The sequence below is a fragment of the Pseudophryne corroboree genome, chromosome 12, assembly GCF_028390025.1.
Source record: "Pseudophryne corroboree isolate aPseCor3 chromosome 12, aPseCor3.hap2, whole genome shotgun sequence".
Classification (NCBI taxonomy): Eukaryota; Metazoa; Chordata; class Amphibia; order Anura; family Myobatrachidae; genus Pseudophryne; species Pseudophryne corroboree.
The window spans coordinates 149,021,363-149,038,507 of NC_086455.1; the positions used below are offsets into that span (position 1 = coordinate 149,021,363).

At 43.5% G+C, this 17,145-nt stretch overlaps 1 protein-coding gene across 1 annotated transcript; it reads left to right on the forward strand.

Moving 5' to 3' along the window:
- The first annotated feature begins 12,458 nt into the window (after positions 1 to 12,458).
- LOC134980761 (olfactory receptor 11H4-like) lies at positions 12,459 to 13,391 on the forward strand. The gene has a single exon (XM_063947720.1). It carries the CDS (start codon positions 12,459 to 12,461, stop codon positions 13,389 to 13,391), a length of 933 nt encoding a protein of 310 aa, XP_063803790.1.
- The last annotated feature ends 3,754 nt before the right edge of the window (positions 13,392 to 17,145 follow it).

Below are 17,145 nucleotides of genomic sequence, written 5' to 3' on the forward strand. Positions count from 1 at the left end.
ACTCTCCTGGTAATGTATGATTGCCATCACCTGTGGTGAGCTATTTAATTGATAAGAAAGGTGTTTCACCACAGGTGTGATGGTATATCATATATTACCAGGAAAGTCCAGGAACAGTGCATTTTCTCCCTCATGGAGGGGGTCAGGTAGGCAAGTATGGTCCACTTGTACATGTCAGAAATAACACTTTCCTCGGCTCTTATGTAGCTATATGCCTCAGACCATAGTCACAGTGCCCAGCGAATGATGCCTTTGCATGTGGTGCAATAATGCTGTTCTGTTGCCCTTGGTGATTCTTCCCAGTAGCAACTGGTCTGGTTCCCTGCATACAGTATGCTGTGCCTGGAAATCAGACTCTGTTCAACTTGATGCTTGTCCTGCAGCTATCCCCAGCTGTAGATGAAGGAGTGACTCAAATTGCAGTGCTGTGTACAGCTGCTGTTCAGGTTTGAATGGGAATGTTTGGCTTAGTCTGCAATCCGTAGAACAGAGGCTGTAGCTGCTTAAGTAATAGTATCATGTTAGAAAGTGAGTAAGGAACCCACTACGAGAGGAGAAATGATCCCTGAAATGCTCACAGCTCACCGACAGCATTCATCTTATCAGAACTATGCAGCAATCATACTGCCATCAGAACCTTCATTCAGGTGCATGAGACTATTGCTTAAGAAGCTGCAGTACAGCCTCTGTTCTACGGCTTTCAGACTAATCCAATCATTAAAACCTGAACAGCAGCTGTCCTATAGTACATACAGCACGGCAATTCGAGTGATTCCTGCATCTACAGCTCGGGATAGCTGCAGGACAAGCAGAGTCTTATTTCCAGGCACAGCATATGCAGGTAACCAGACTAGTTGGCTCCTTCTCATCAACAGGTAAACTAGAGTGACCATATAATCCCTTTTACCTGGGACGCTCATGGATTACACAGGTTCTGTGGCTGGCTGACTTCAAGCCTACATTTCAGCTGGTTTTAATCAGCCACAGAACCTGTGTAATTCATGAGCGTTCCAGGTAAAAGGGATAATATGGCCACTCTAGTACACCGTCCTATTCACATCACTATTGCAGAGTATTTCAACTGCTTTTACTGAAGGAGAAGCAGCAGCAATGGTTGGAGAAGGAAAATGCAGCCATAGGCTGGAGAGTACTTTGAACAGAAACACCAGATCTATGTAAATAAAAAAAGAACTTGGCTGAAGGGGAGACTCTGGGGGTCATTCCGGGTTGATCGCTAGCTGCATTTGTTCGCAGTGCAGCGATCAGGCTTAAAAACTGCAGTTCTGCGCATGCGTATGTGGCGCAATGTACCTGCACAACGAATAATGTAGTTTTGCACAGGGTCTAGCGAAGCATTTCAGTCGCACTGGCAGCCGCAGAGTGATTGACATGAAGTGGGCATTTCTGGGTGGCAACTGACCGTTTTCAGGGAGTGTGCGGAAAAATGCAAGCGTGGCTGGGCGAACGCTGGGCGGGTTTGTGACGTCAAATCCAGAACTGAACAGTCTGAAGTCATCGCAAGTACTGAGTAGGTTTTGAGCTACTCTGAAACTGCACAAAATTTTTTTGTAGCAGCTCTGCGATACAACCGTTCGCACTTCTGCTAAGCTAAAATACGCTCCCAGTGGGAGGCCGCATAGCGTTTGCACGGCTGCTAAAAACTGCTAGCGAGCGATCAACTTGGAATGACCCCCTCTATTCGGAGCCTAAAGAGCATGAGTCTTCAACCTGTGACCCTCCAGCTGCTGTGGAACTATATCTTCCAGCATGCCCTGATTCAGTTTTCACATGCCTCAATAGCAAAACTATTGCATGGCATACTGGGATGTGTAGTTCCACAGCAGCTGGAGGTCCATAGGTTGAAGACCCATGCTAAAGAGGATAAAGAACTGAGAGGAGAGTCTGGGAAGAGATACATGCTCATACATGCAAGATAAGTACCTGTGTTACAACCGTTTGCGTGTGATATTTGCTGATAGACTGAGATTTCTGGCTACAGTTAGATAGGGAATTGGTGGGGAGACCTGAAGATTGCTTTAAATGTTTTCTGACAATATGTGTTTTTTTCTGTTCCACCCCACTGTCTGCTAACCCTGTAATGTGTACCTCCACTGATTGCATACCCTGCCAGTGTGACCTACACAGTGCACCCCAGTTGGTGGCCTTGCATGTTTTTTCTGCAGGCAGGATGCTCTTCATGTAGATCTTTCCATACAGGGTATATCATACCTCTACTACTAGTACTACTACACAAGTGTCAGTGTTACCATATATGCACTGGGCCCTTGTATGGCCCACCTCCCACAGTGTAACCTTGGTAGTGCACCCAACATGGCTGCCTCACCTGGTACCCTTGTGGATGGTATGAAAAATATATGGATCTGGTGAGTTTGCTGGGATCCTACTCTTAGTGTTAGGATGCTACAATATCCTAATTTTGTGTCCTCTCTTCTAGGGGTAGACTATTCCAACCAGGGTAATCCTATGCAGTGTACCCAAGATGGCTGCCTCACCTGGTACCTTGTGAGGGTGGATTGCACTACCCTTTGAAGTTGTTACCCAAAATGCCTACACCAATCCTGCATTATGCTTACTGTGTGCTCAAGGTTTTCTTTTTATGTCTGTGTGGCTTGTCTATTGCTGTATTACTTAAATCTTCTGTATTATTCTGTGTTTTTTTTATGTCTGTAAAGCACCTTGAGTCCTGTTGGAGAAATAGTGCTAAATAATACTAATAATTTATTATTATTATTATTATTACTACTGTGAAGCAGCACCACGGGCACCAAAGCAGCATTACTACACCACATGCAGAGGCATCATCAGCCACGTACTGTGACTATGGTCAGAGGCATATAGCCGCTACTTGCGATTCATACTGAATTTGCCTCTATATACAGTATTTGATGTGAAATAAGTAACAAGCATCCCCAAGCGCAGTAATCATCTATTAGTTATACCCAGAAAAACTAAAATAAGAATTCTCAATATGTATAGTTTGGAGCAGAGAAGGGAAAGGGGGGACATGTTAGAAACTTTCAAATGTATCAAGGGTTTTAACAAAGTCCAGGAGGGAAACATTATTCAAATGATGAGAAGTATTAGAACACGGGGACATGCACTGAAACTGGAGGGACGTAGATTCAGTGGCGTCACAAGGCGGCGTCACAGCTACGATCAACTCGGAATGACCCCCTCAATCTTAAATTAGTAACAAATAGAAACCAGCTTTGCGCTTCCTCTTTTAGCTTCAGCAGCAGGTCGTCCGCATGTGAAGCACACCCCTTAGGCTTCAAAGTTAGACAGAAACAAGAAAAGTGTGCTGACCACTCGCGCTGAAATGAGTTCAGACAATCCCTTTTTCCACAAAAAAATTCCACAATAAAATATTCCACAACAGACTGTAGATGTATTATTCTTCTGCTGGAAAGGATGTGTGTATTCTCAATATAGCAGTGTTCTTGTCTCTCCTTATCAGAAAGACACTGACATTAACAGTCTGTTGTGGAATTTTTTTGTGGAAAAAGGGATTGTTTGAACTCTTTTCAGCGCGAGTGGTCAGCACACTTTTCAAGAGATTCAATCTGTCTCCTCCCCTCTGGATAAGAACAATGGGGGTCATTCCGAGTTGTTCGCTCGCTAGCAGATTTTAGCAGCATTGCACACGCTAGGCCGCCGCCCTCTGGGAGTGTATCTTATCTTAGCAGAATAGCGAATGAAAGATTCGCAGAATTGAGAATAGAAAATTCTTAGCAATTTCTGAGTAGCTCCAGACCTACTCACAGATTGCGATCAGCTCAGGCCGTTTCGTTCCTGGTTTGACGTCACACACACGCCCAGCGTTCGTCCAGCCACTCCCCCCATTTCTCCAGACACTCCCGCATTTTTTTCCCTGACACGCCTGCGATTTTCCGCACACTCCCAGAAAACGGCCAGTTTCCGCCCAGAAACACCCACTTCCTGTCAATCACACTCCGATCACTACAACGATTAAATTTCTTCGTTGGGACGTGAGTAAATTTACTTAATTTTGTGCTAAAATACTTACCGCATGCGCACTGCGAACCATGTGCATGCGCATTTTTGCCTTAATCGCTCCGTTGCGAAAATCGGCAACGAGCGAACAACTCGGAATGACCCCCAATATGTTCCAATCTAGCAAATTTATGTTTGCAGGGATTGCTGGCTTGACACTGTTTAAAGTACCTCGTCACACTATGATTCTCCACTGCATTTTTAATGTTTCTGCAACACTCCAGGATTCTAGTTTTTAAACCAGATAAGCACATTTTCTCCTATGAGATAGTAGTTGCCACGTCTCCAAAAAATGTATGTGAAAAATGATGTGATAGAGTAGGACTTGCAGTGAAATGGGGTCCCGTGAAGTGGGCTGTAAGCTTAAATGCATTGTACAATTCATGAACTAAAACCCCATTGTTAATCCAGTTGTATATTAAAGCATTAAGGTGAATTAAACTACTAAGGAGAGTGCAGGGTACTCTGTATATGTATATTTGAGCAGGTGGTCACAGCCCACTGCACCCCAACCTAGGGGTGGGAAGTACGTAAGTGCACCCCTCTCCTTGGAATGGCGAGTGCCTTGGATTCCCCTGTGTGTGTGTGTGTGTGTGTGTGTGTGTGTGTGTGTGTGTGTGTGTGTGTGCATATATATATATATATATATATATATATATATGTTTCTTTATTGGCTACTACTGCCTATGTGACATAATACAGGTTGTGCACTAACATCATGTTTACAGGTCCATCAGTACTAATTTAGTACACCTCGCACTATGTTTCCCTTCCTGTGTTCTTGCACTATAACAGATTTCAACACATTGCTTTATCAGGTTAAGCTCGAATAACCACATAATGCATGGATGCTCCATATTTTAACACACTTCACTTGTTTGTTTTCTTGACAGCCCCGGCCAGCGCGATCTGATGCGACGGCTGCTACCATGGCAACCCGACGCACGGACGCGTGACGTCATCCGTAGCGGACCCCGGAAGTCCAGGGAGCGCAGCGGAGACGGAGTGGCCGGAGGCGTCCGTCCTCACTACCTTTGGCGGGTATCTCACGGCATATAAGGTAAGCTCTTTTCACTCATCACATACACCTTGAAAAAGGGGCTACGGGCCCCGAAACGTCTGTCACATGTTGTATTTTGTGATGTCTTAAATACACATTTTACTGTTTGGAAGTCCTGGAGTGCCACCGATTTCTTTCAACGTGTATATATATATATATATATATATATATATATATAGAGGTAAGGCACTCCTAAAGCTCAATGCAAATAATGCCGGTGCCTCCGTGAAACCGAAGTAATACAGTAGAGCAAAAACGTGGCACTCACGGCAATTCGAAGAACTCACACAGTCAACAGAAGTTGATGTAACGTTTCAGTGGACACCCCACTGTCAGACTTTTATTAACAATGCAATAAAAACATACCTTTATAGAACTACCCACGTGTGCTCTCCCAAACCATCCGGACGCCAAGCATCCGGTCATAACCCCGGAAGTGATGTAATAGTGCCGTCAGCGCACTGAGACAGAAAGAAGCCCGTCACCATGGAAACCAAATAGTTACAATGGAGATACATCATAAATCATGTCATTTAAAAATGTTACAACAGTATCACATAGGTCTACAAGTGGCAACATTAGGCAGAAACTAATAGCAGCACTGCAATATATAGAGTTGTATAATAAAGAACCGATTCATTTTACACAGCCTGAAAACAACACAACCCGCATTGCAAATGAACCTGTTGTTATCACATTGAACACAAACTTTAACTGCACAGCGACAGATAGATTCTACTGCAGATAAATCTTTGCAGGATGTTAAAGGAAACATGCGTAAGAAAATTGTTCATTTAAACCCTTTGGGTGAATCCCCTCCAATCTCGCTATCCACCTTGCTTCAACTTGTAATAGTTTTAAAGCACGGTCTCCTCCTCTGATGTTATTAGGGACCTGATCAATCATTCTATAACGAATACTACTGATGGGATGTTTAAAAGTCATGAAATGCTTAGCTACCGGCTGATCACTCTTACCTGTTTCTAATGCGATTCTAATCGCAGACCTATGACATGTCATTCTTTCTTTAAACTTACGTTCAGATTTACCAATATAACTTAGCCCACATGGGCACAATATGAAGGGAACAGACATGGAGCAGGGAGCACAGAGTGATGGTGGTGGTGCAGAATGGGAAGTGCAGAGCAGCAGAATGGAGAGTGATGTAACTAAGATGGGGCGAGCAGGGCATGTTCCCTGGGCACTGTGGCAGGCCCAGCAGAGGAAGGCACCAATGGCCGGAGCATCATACCCACATGGCCTATCTGCCAACTTTGGGCTGCACCCACACAACACTTCCCACCCACAATTGTGCCCCCGAGCAAGGGCTGGGGAGACTTGACTGCAGATCCCACTTTGTTATGGCTGCTAATGGTGGCACAACCATGATGCCAACATTACATCATAGTCCCTGAGCCTCAGCCTGCTTTGGTCTTCTGTCGCCCTTTGCCTGGCCTCACTGTCTGCCGGTTCCTAGCTCCAAGAAGGTGATGGTAGCTGTCAGGACACAGAGAAACATAAAATGAAGGGACACACACTAAGAAACATAGAATGAAGGGGGGGGGGGGGGGGGTGCAGAGAAACATAGAATGAAGTAAGGGAACACAAAGACATAGAAGTGGGTTGAAACGAGACATAGAAAAATGGAAGTGACACAGAAAGACCTAGAATGAAGTGGTAGACACAGATCTAAGTGAGGAATGAGGATGGTGAGAGACAAAGGTGGAAGATGATGGTGTGGCTGAGAGACAGTCAGGAGATGATGATGTGGCTGAGACATGATCCCTGGGGAGATAATGGTATGATGAGTGATGCTAGGTGGAGATGGTGTGGCTGAGAAATGTAGGGGGAGATGATGGTGTGGCTGAGAGATGCAAGGGGCAGAACGTGACAGGGGGCATGAGTCTAGTTGAACCGCTGTTGAATGATGATGATCTTGGTAATATTCCTACACAAACAGGCATCTTATAAATCATGTGTTATCCTATATGAATAGTGTAGATGCCCTCTTCCCAGGGAGGATACATTACTTCAGATGTTCCCTATTGTGAGAAAACACCATATAGGTAAGGTGCATATAAAATGGAAAGGAATGTTCCCAGAGTGACAAGAAATTGGTGGTGTGTCATGTTGACACACCTCATTTTTAGTGGCCATGCCCCTGCTGTTGTGTGGAAATGCCCATTTTTCGACACGCACAAATAGTTTGGGGGAGGGCGCCATTCTTCATCTTGCCCTGCATACCAAAGACTGTAGTTATGATCTGGGTGTGGGGCAGAACAGGGAGGGCAGAACAGAAAGCGCAGAGTGGGCAAAGGGTCAGCAGAATGGGGCAATATGGGGAGCACAGATTGGGGTTGGGGCACAGGATAGGGACAACAGAGAGGGAGGGTGAGCTGAGAAGGTGGGGCGCAGGATGGGGAGAGCAGAGCAGGGGGATGAGAGAAAGAAGAGCAGAGGGTGGTAACATGCAAAGGCCACACAGGTGGGTACTTACCAGGCTGAATATTGAGACTTTGAGCCCTAGAGCTGCCAAAGGCTGCTGGGGGGGGGGGGGCAGAACAGGGAGTGGATAGCTGGTGTGGTGGGCAGAACAGGGAGCATAGAGTGGGAACATAAAGCAGATTGGGAGCACATAGTGGTGAAGAATGGTGGTGGTGGTCAGAGTGGTCAGACGGGACACAGGACAGTGAGTGCAGAGCAGCGGTGGGTGGCAGAACATGAGGCATAAGCAGGAGAGCATAGTGGGGGATAGGTAAACAGGGAAGAGCAAGAGAGTAGATGTGACAGAACAGTAAGCAGAAACAGCAGGAGAGGGGCTGGGAACATAAAGACAAACACAGAGTGGGTGAGCAAAATGTGAAGAGAAAAGTGGGAACATAAATCGCAGGGTGAGAACAGGGCGTGCAGAGAGTAACGAGGGTGGTAGAATGGAGAGCACAGAGAGGGGGTGGGGTGCTGAATGTGGAGCAGAGTGTTGTGATGGGCGCACAAGATGGGGAGAGCAGAGTGGTAAAAAACAGAAGAGCAGTAACAGGGAGAGCAGAGCAAAGGTGGAGGCAGAACACCGAGAGCAGAGCGGGCACAAGGAGTGGGAGTGGGGCACTGAATGGGGAGTACAGAGAAGGGGTGGTGTGCTGAACATGGAGCTTAGAGCAGATTGGGCAAGCTGGACAGTGAGAGCAGAGCAGGGTAGGGGGGCGCAGGATGGGGAAAGCAGAGTGCAACAGGGAGTGTGGGAAAAGTGAGCACAAAGTGAGGATGGGGCAGAATGGGAGAACAGAGTGTGAACAGGGAGTGCAGAATGAGGTGGGGAGATGCAGAACATAGAGCGCAGAGTGGGGGCAGAACAAAGCACAGAGCAGGTTAGGGGTGCAGGATGGGGAAAGCTGAGCAGGCGGGGGTGAAAGCAGAGCGAGTAGGACAGATAGACACAGGTGGAATGCCTGTACAGCCTGGATCTTATGCACAGAATGGGGAGTGCATTGCGGGGGGTATAGGACAGAACAGAAATCATGGAGCAGGGGTGCGGCTCACAAGATGGGTGAGCAGAACATGCAATGGGGGCACAGGACACTGAAACAGGAGCGCAGAGTGGGAACTGTAAGCATAGAGAGGAAACAGGGAGAAGAGTGGATCATCGGAGGTAGAATGGGAAGGAATCACGGGGAGCACAGTTCGGTGTTGGGGGCAGTATGGGATTGCAAAAGCAGAGTGCAAAGTTGTGCCCACTGGAATGGGAGAGCAGAGTGGGCGGGTGGGTGCAGAGCAGGAACATTGAGCACAGAGTGAGGGTTGGGCACAGAATGGGAGATCAGGGTGAGAACAGAGAGCACAGAGTAGGGTGAGAGCAGAGTGGGGAGTTCAGAGCATGGTTGGGAACAGAACAGGGATCACAAAGTCACTGGGGAGTGGCAGAATGGGAGAGCAGAAGGGGGGGCGCAGGACTAGGAGAGTAGGGCATGAGGGGAGAGAGCAATATGGGGGGAGAGCAGAGTAGAAGAACAGACAGGGGGAGCGGAACTGACATGGCTGCTTAGTGATTTGCTGAGCCCCGGAGCTGCCTGCGGCTGTTCTCTGCCGGTGCCTGGTGCTGCTGTGCGCACTTTTCTTGCCCTGAGGACATGCTGCTGTGGGTGGAGAGCCTGTATAGCCTGGAACTGCCCTGGGCTGTTTTTTGCCAGTGCCGGGAGCATTGAGTGTGGTGGGAGACACAGAACGGGGAGCTCAGAGCAGGTGGTGGTCACATGGTGGTGAAAGCAGTGCAGGGGGGAAGGGAGAGACTGGTGAGAGAGAGAGCAGGAGGGGAGGTAGGTAGGGGGACAGGGAAATGCTAGACAGGAGGGTACTCACCTGGCTGTTCAGTGAGACATTGAACCCTGGAGCTACCCGGGGCTCTTCTGTGCTGGTGCCTGGTGCTGCTGTGCATTGTGTGGATGTTGGCCCTGAGTACATGCTGCTGTGTGTGGGTGGAGCGCGTGTACATCCTGGATATTCCCGGGGTTGTTCTATGCCGGTTTCTGGACCGCTGAGAGGGGGTGGCACAGAGCAGGGAGCACAGAACGAGGGTGCACAGAAGAGGGAGAGCACAGCAGGTGAGGAGGTGCAGAACAATAACAGCTGAGTTCGGGGGGGGGGGAGCAGAGCAGGAAGAAAGTAGAGGGGGGGAGCAGGACAGCTACCCAAAATATCTGTTGAAGTGGTGGAAAGTAAGGAGGGAAAGGGAGCAGCAGTCACTCCGAGCAGCAGTCTGTCCTGTCCTCTGCAGTCTTGGTTACCAATGCAACAAACCACTTTTCAATACCCCGCACCACATGACATTCTGAAATGGGTTCGGCTTTGTTAATTTGCTAACAGCTGCTGCCAGGCTCCACATGGACCCCAAAAAACTCCTTAATTGCAATGCTGTCAGGGCTAATAATGTTAGCTGTAAAACACCCCCGCTGCCCTTCAGTATGACTTGAATTTGCTAATTCTTTTTCTCCCAGTAGGCCATGTTTGTACACTGTAGGGAAGCCACTCTATGCCCCCTGCAGGCGGCCAAGTACTGAGCATGTGCAATGAATTGAAATTTCATATCTTTAAAATGGGACATATTTTACTAAATGTAAAAAAAACAACTGCACCTTTCACAAACACCTTAACCAAAAAAGGCCTTAAAGAAGATCTATCTAACAAAACAAACCCCTAGTCTTAACTCGTCCTCTACCCTGAGTTATGCCTACCCAAAAATCCTTCATAAACTAATGCAGAAAAGTGGCAGTTTTGACCAGATGGAGCCCGATGTACCAAGGGCCCGATTTAGACCTGATTGCTGTTGTGTAAAATCGCATAGCAACCGATTATCGAATGACTGCGCATGCATATGCACCGCAATGAGCAGGCGTGACGTCAGCTCCGTCCCCAATCAGCCTGTTTGTATCGCACTGTAGTAGTAAGTCCTGGGCTACGCACAGACTGGAAAAATAATTCGATATTGAGTGAGTTGCAAACGGATTTGGAGATGTCCACTGTCTGGTGAAGTTTTCGCACGGCATACACATGTGTTCGCATGGGGCAGGTTTTCACTCTTTATGGGCAGCAGCTATCTGATCGCAGACCTCTGCAAAAATGCACAGCCGCGATCAGGTCTGAATTAGGCCCTAAGCCTTGAAAAGTGATATATTTCACAATGCTAAAGTACCAGCCAATCAGCTCCTAACTGCCATGTCACAGGCTGGGTTTTAAAAATGACAGGAGCTTGTTGGTTGGTACTTTATCACCATGCAATTTATCACTTTTCAAGGCTTAGTAAATCTGGTCAAAAAAGTCGAAGAAACATTCTGTATTTTCAACTTTCGTTTGTTCCCAATTACTCGTTTTTTATTTTTGTGCCTTGAAATTTGGCATTCAGCACCTCGCAAATGGTTCTAAGCATCCATGCCAAATTTCAGCCTAGTACTTCCAATAACTTTTGAGGTATAGCACCTCAAACACCATGACCTCCACTTAGATAATTCCGTTTATTTGATTCAAACTTAATATATAAATCACAGGTGCACTCACTAGATTTTGTTCTTGTTAAGTACTCAATAAAGAACATACAATGCTTAAAATCTAATGAATGCTCCCTGAATTCATTATTATATGCTGGCAAGTGGTTTTCTACTGTATATTTTGGGACGCACTTCAGTACCTGGCCTAACCTAAATTTACTAAACATTTACAGTATTGCTACAAAAATAAAACTGCATTTAAAAAACTTACACTATGCTGTAGTATATTCACTTATTATACTTAACTATGAAATTAATACTTTATCGTTGCTGAAGAAAAGTTAATCTACTTAGTCAAAGTTACCATTTTAATTAATAAAGTAAAATTACATCTCCTGTAGTAGTGATAAGTGTTGTTTTACACATACTTTATAATATAGAAATGTTTATTTAAACAAATGGTAATGAGATACGTAATAAAGTTGACAATTCCAATTGGCATAATGCAGTACAGGTTGAGTATCCCTTATCCAAAATGCTCGGGACCAGGGGTATTTTGGATATGGGATTTTTCCGTATTTTGGAATAATTGCATACCATAATGAGATATCATGGTGATGGGGCCTAAATCTAAGCACAGAATGCATTTACGTTTCATATACACCTTATACACACAGCCTGAAGGTCATTTTAGCCAATATTTTTTATAACTTTGTGCATTAAACAAAGTGTGTGTACATTCACACAATTCATTTATGTTTCATATACACCTTATACACACAGCCTGAAGGTCATTTAATACAATATTTTTAATAACTTTGTGTATTAAACAAAGTTTGTGTACATTGAGCCATCAGAAAACAAAGGTTTCACTATCTCACTCTCACTCAAAAAAGTCCGTATTTCGGAATATTCCGTATTTCGGAATATTTGGATATGGGATACTCAACCTGTATAAATATCACTAAAATAATGCAGTATAATTACCTTTTAGCTTTACTGGACATTTGTCAATTGCATTTTAAAAATTTTGTACTGTAGCTATAGTACAGTATATCAAATTAGTCTTATTGCTTTAAATTGTACTAAAATAATTAATATTAAACATTGATGTTTACTATGGAATACACAGTATGCTAAATAATAATAATAATAATAATAATAATAATAATAATAATAATGTATTTTCTATGACAGCGCTACTAGTAAATTTTCATGTTTTTTTACAAACATAAAATTCTGCTTCCTGAATTTAACTTAACGTACATAATACAACTTTTTTGCGTTTAGTTACATAATAAAGCCATAATCAATAACAATGATTTAATATTATTATTTAGAAACTAATTTTGGAAACTATCCTGTGGTCTCTTTTTTTCAACAAAATAATGAAATCAAACAAAACTGTGGTAAAAGATTTTATTTTATTGGCATTTGCTGATTTGCACCAAATTAAGAGTCTACTTATATTTGTTTTTCTACTGACCTATATTACATGTATCATAGGGAATTTTGCTATCATTATTCTTGTAAGACTAGAACCTTCTCTTCATACTGTCATGTATTTTTTTATTCGTACTTTTTCTATTTTAGAAATTATGTTTGTGACTGTCAGTGTACCAAAACTTTTAGCCAATCTGATTGCAGCTGATAACGTTATTTCTTTCAATGCATGCTTTACTCAAATGTATGTCTTCATCTCCTTGGGTGTAACTGAATGTTATCTTCTGATAGTAATGGCTTTTGACCGATACCTTGCTATTAACAATCCTTTGCGCTACCCAGCTATAATGACACCTATTTTTTCCATGAACTTGGCTCTTTTACCATGGATCATAGGATTTGTTATGACTTTAATCCCTGTCATCATCACAGCACGTTTAGAATTTTGTGGTTCTAATATGATTGATCACTTCTTCTGTGACTTGGCTCCTGTGCAAAGTTTGGCTTGTTCCGATCCCTTAATTAGCATTATAGCTACAAGCACTGCAACGGTCTTCAATGCTGTTGTGTCTTGTAGTACAATCACAGGATGCTATGTCCATATAATTATGACCGTATCAAATATCAAGAGTAAGGAAGGAAGACAGAAAGCATTTTCCACATGTTCATCTCATCTCATTGTTACTGGTCTATTTTATGGATCAGCCCTCATTGTGTATGCCAAGCCTATGGGAAGTTTTTATAACAAGTATCTCTCATTTACATATACAGTATTCACACCTATGAGTAACCCTTTTATTTATGCCTTTAGGAATAGGGATGTAAGGAAGGCTTTAAAGAATTCCAGAAATTATCTAAGAAAACCAAGGTCATTGTAATACATTTTAAACATTTCTTAAATTGAATTGATTCATTTTTCAAGAAAATTTTATTATTTTCGGTATTTTTATTCAGTTTACATGTACGATATTTAAAGTACTGTAGTACAAAACATTGTGAAACATGTAGTGAATAGTATTTTTTTTTTTTTTTTTAACAAATGTGTATTGAGAATACCTCAATTAAATTTTAGGTATGTTCTTTGTCCTGCTATATATAAACTGTCTCATTTATGTAAGGATTCCACTACTGGCTTCTATGCCTAAAATTAAAATCTGTTCATTATACAATTGAGTACTCTGAGTAACTGTATAGTGCAACAGAATATTCCGGCACTATGTTAGTAAATACTAGAAAAATAAATAAATAGCACTGAATATAGAGTGACCCTGAAGGGGGAAGGGGGGAGATTCAATTGTGGGAGATGGATGCGAATTGCCGTCGACGTGGCTTTTAAATGTTGGCAGTGGCACTGCGTCTATCCGCCAAATCACATATTCACACAAAAGTGCTCACTTCCCTTCACTTGCAGCTTTGTGCAAGTTTGTGCTGGTGCCAATCACTATGCAAATATGGGGCCTATGCAATTGATCTGACAAGTCGGAAAACTGCATTTTCTGACTTTTATAGGTCAAATTTGGATTCAACCTATTCAAGTCTGTTGCCATTTTTCAGAATAATCCGCAGATCCACGTATTTTGTCGAATTTGCAGCATTTTCTAGAGGTTTTTGGCCCGTTTTCGACAATGCCGATTCGACTTTAAAAAAGTCAGATCTGCATTGTTGAAAACCGGCTAAACCTGTCAAAAATGCCTGCAAATTGAATACTGAAGTGTTGGATCCTCTCCGTCGGAGAGGATCCAACACTAATTGAATACTGCCCTAAGTCTTCAATTCTTCCTACATTTCCCACAACATGCCCTCAAAAAACATAGGCTACTGTACATGAAAATGCCCTGTTACATCTCATTACATCCATTCGACCACAACTAGAGATGTGACTGACATACAGTATGTACAATATGAATTTAAATCTGCAATACTGTAGCTGCTCTCAGGTGCTTACAATCAGCCATAGGGCTGGCAATGACCCATCCATAAAAGCTGTTTTTTGTTAAGCTTTTTTAGCTGAAATTTTAATGGCATATAGCATTAAAAAAAAAATTTTTTTATCTCTACGATAAACTGCGATACACACTCTTCTTATCATCCAGTATTGGTAGATGGGAGCCTAGACATGATAATTGAATCATAATACTGCAAGCCAGTAAAACATAATAAATTAACAAAATATAAATATAAAAGAAAAATAACCAAAGCTTATAATTATGGTGATTTAATTATTAAACAAAGGAGCTAAACAGGCAGACAGGACTGCCAAAATTGTAGTGCCTGGGCCAACAAAATTGGAAGCCTACCCCCCCCCCCCCCCCCCCTCTGGCAATGCTGCACTTCTTTGTGGGTAGGTCTAGCACGTGAGAAACACCCACTGAGAGGTCAGCATTTTTAAAGTGCAGATACTGCCTACTTGCTTTTTGGACACAAATTTTTCAACTGTGGCAAAGATACTGCCTACTTGATTTTTGGACACAAATACATATTCTAACAGCACCTACATATTGTCTAATTCATTTTTGGACACAAAAAAAAAACATTTTTTTTGTAACAATGCCCAGAAACTGACTATCTTTCTTTGTGGACACAGATAGTCAACCCCACTTGCTGGCTGGACACAGATGGCAGCACTGCCCAAATACTGCCACATTTGCTGGCTGGACTGCTAGCCAACCCAGATACTCCCCCACTTGCTGGCCACACAGATGGCCAGTAATACACAACATACTGTACAGACACTGAAATGCAGGGAATGGATGCAGCCAGTCCAATATTCTGACAGTTCACCCAATTTTCCTGCTGGCAACAATGCATCCGTACGTTAGCACTGGGGGAGAAATCTGCTCTGTCCTCCAGTCTGATGTTGCCGACTGTGCTATCTGTGTGGCCACCTGCCACTACAAGCAATATCACGAGTGCCTGATATTTAATCAGGCTAATAACTGTAGGTATCGGGGGTAGGTTCGCCACTGAGGGGGATGCTACTAGATAAATAGAAGTCCCAATTCATCAGTGACTTTTAGGGTGTAGTGAAAATGGCTGACTTTAGAAAAAATGCTTGGGTATGGAAAATGTTCTACCCTGTGATAGTAATTCATTAACCAAGGTTCATCATCCTAGGTACAGCTTCAGCTACAGTACCATAATTGCCTCATAGTTTTGAAATTTGGTCTGGATAGGCAATCTTGCAATACATGTATTGTGGGACCTGCAGGTTCTGCTATGCCACACATCTTGTCTCTCACATAGCATAGAAAGCATTTCCGTACACTAAAACATTTCACATTTCACAAGTGAAGATTCAAATTCTGGTAATATTGGCCAGCAGCTCTTAGTTATTTTCTGAATATATTTTCAGAAAATATCCAGGAGCCATCGCAAGGAGATGGCTGCAGTTCAGGTCTCACCCCCACTGAACCCAACCAACCAATCAACCATAGTTCAAGAGATAACGTTTGTGCATGTAGTACATGTACATGTGTTGTGTCAACTATACATGAAGAAAGAGATGGTAAGTTTTTTGTAGCATCTTTGTAATTAGATGTTTTTGCAAATTTTGGCAATTCCTCCATTGATTAGAGTATTTCTGATCATGCTATGATAACCAGCTTCACAGTCCTCTCAATGGCCCATGTGTGGCATGGAAACTACCATATACCCCATGATGCAAATACGACTGGGTCTGTAACTGACCAAATCCGTTCTACCTCAGACATTTCTCTGAGGAGTGGAGGTGGAGTCACTTTAGTTGTTTCCCAGTCAATTACCTCAATATAGTCTTTGGTTTTGAAATTTAGTGTGCGAATTTGGAACTGTCTCACACTTTGTGCATCTTCCTGGACTCTAGCACAGCCCAACGTTTGATAGCTGACTGTTCATCGAACAGCATACTGACCAGTAATTTTCTGGATGCAAAAAGTAAGTATTAGTCTGGATGATCTCATCAACTTTTTGTCCTGCAGAATTAGGTAAGTATCATGAGTATTGTATAGATTTCCAGGTATGCAGTGTTGGGCTCTGGCATGAAGGACCCACCGGGGAATGCAGTGGGAGGGGCCCATGTTTAGGGGTCTGGCCAGTTTCCAGAGGGGGAGTGGCCAGTCAACACAATGGTTTCTTTAACCATCAGATAGTACATGGGCTGGCCCCTTGATCTCTCTCTCTCTCTCTCTCCTCCCTCTCTCTCTCTCTCTCTCTCTCTCTCTGCCAGACCCTCCAACATGACCCGCCCCACTAGGTACAAAATGCTCTGTTTCTGGACTTCCCTCTTAATTTATGATTTCCATCACCTGTGTTGAACTAGTTAAATGATAAGAAAGCTGTTTCTTCACAGGTGATGGCAATAATAAATTAAGAGGGAAGTCCAGAAACAGAGCATTTTGTACCTAGTGGGGCGGGTCATGTTGGAGGGTATGATATGCTGCTAGTGCATACATGATAATACACTGTCGAAGTAAAAAATATTACATACTTACAATATACAAACTCCAAACAGATGGATCTCTGTGCGTGCGCATACACGCATCGTGCATAGCGATATATGGTACTGTATCTAGTAGAGTGCCTATGCCGGCTACAGTATGTGGAGAGGACAACACGTACACTGAAGACACGTACCTCTGAACACATACAGTACAC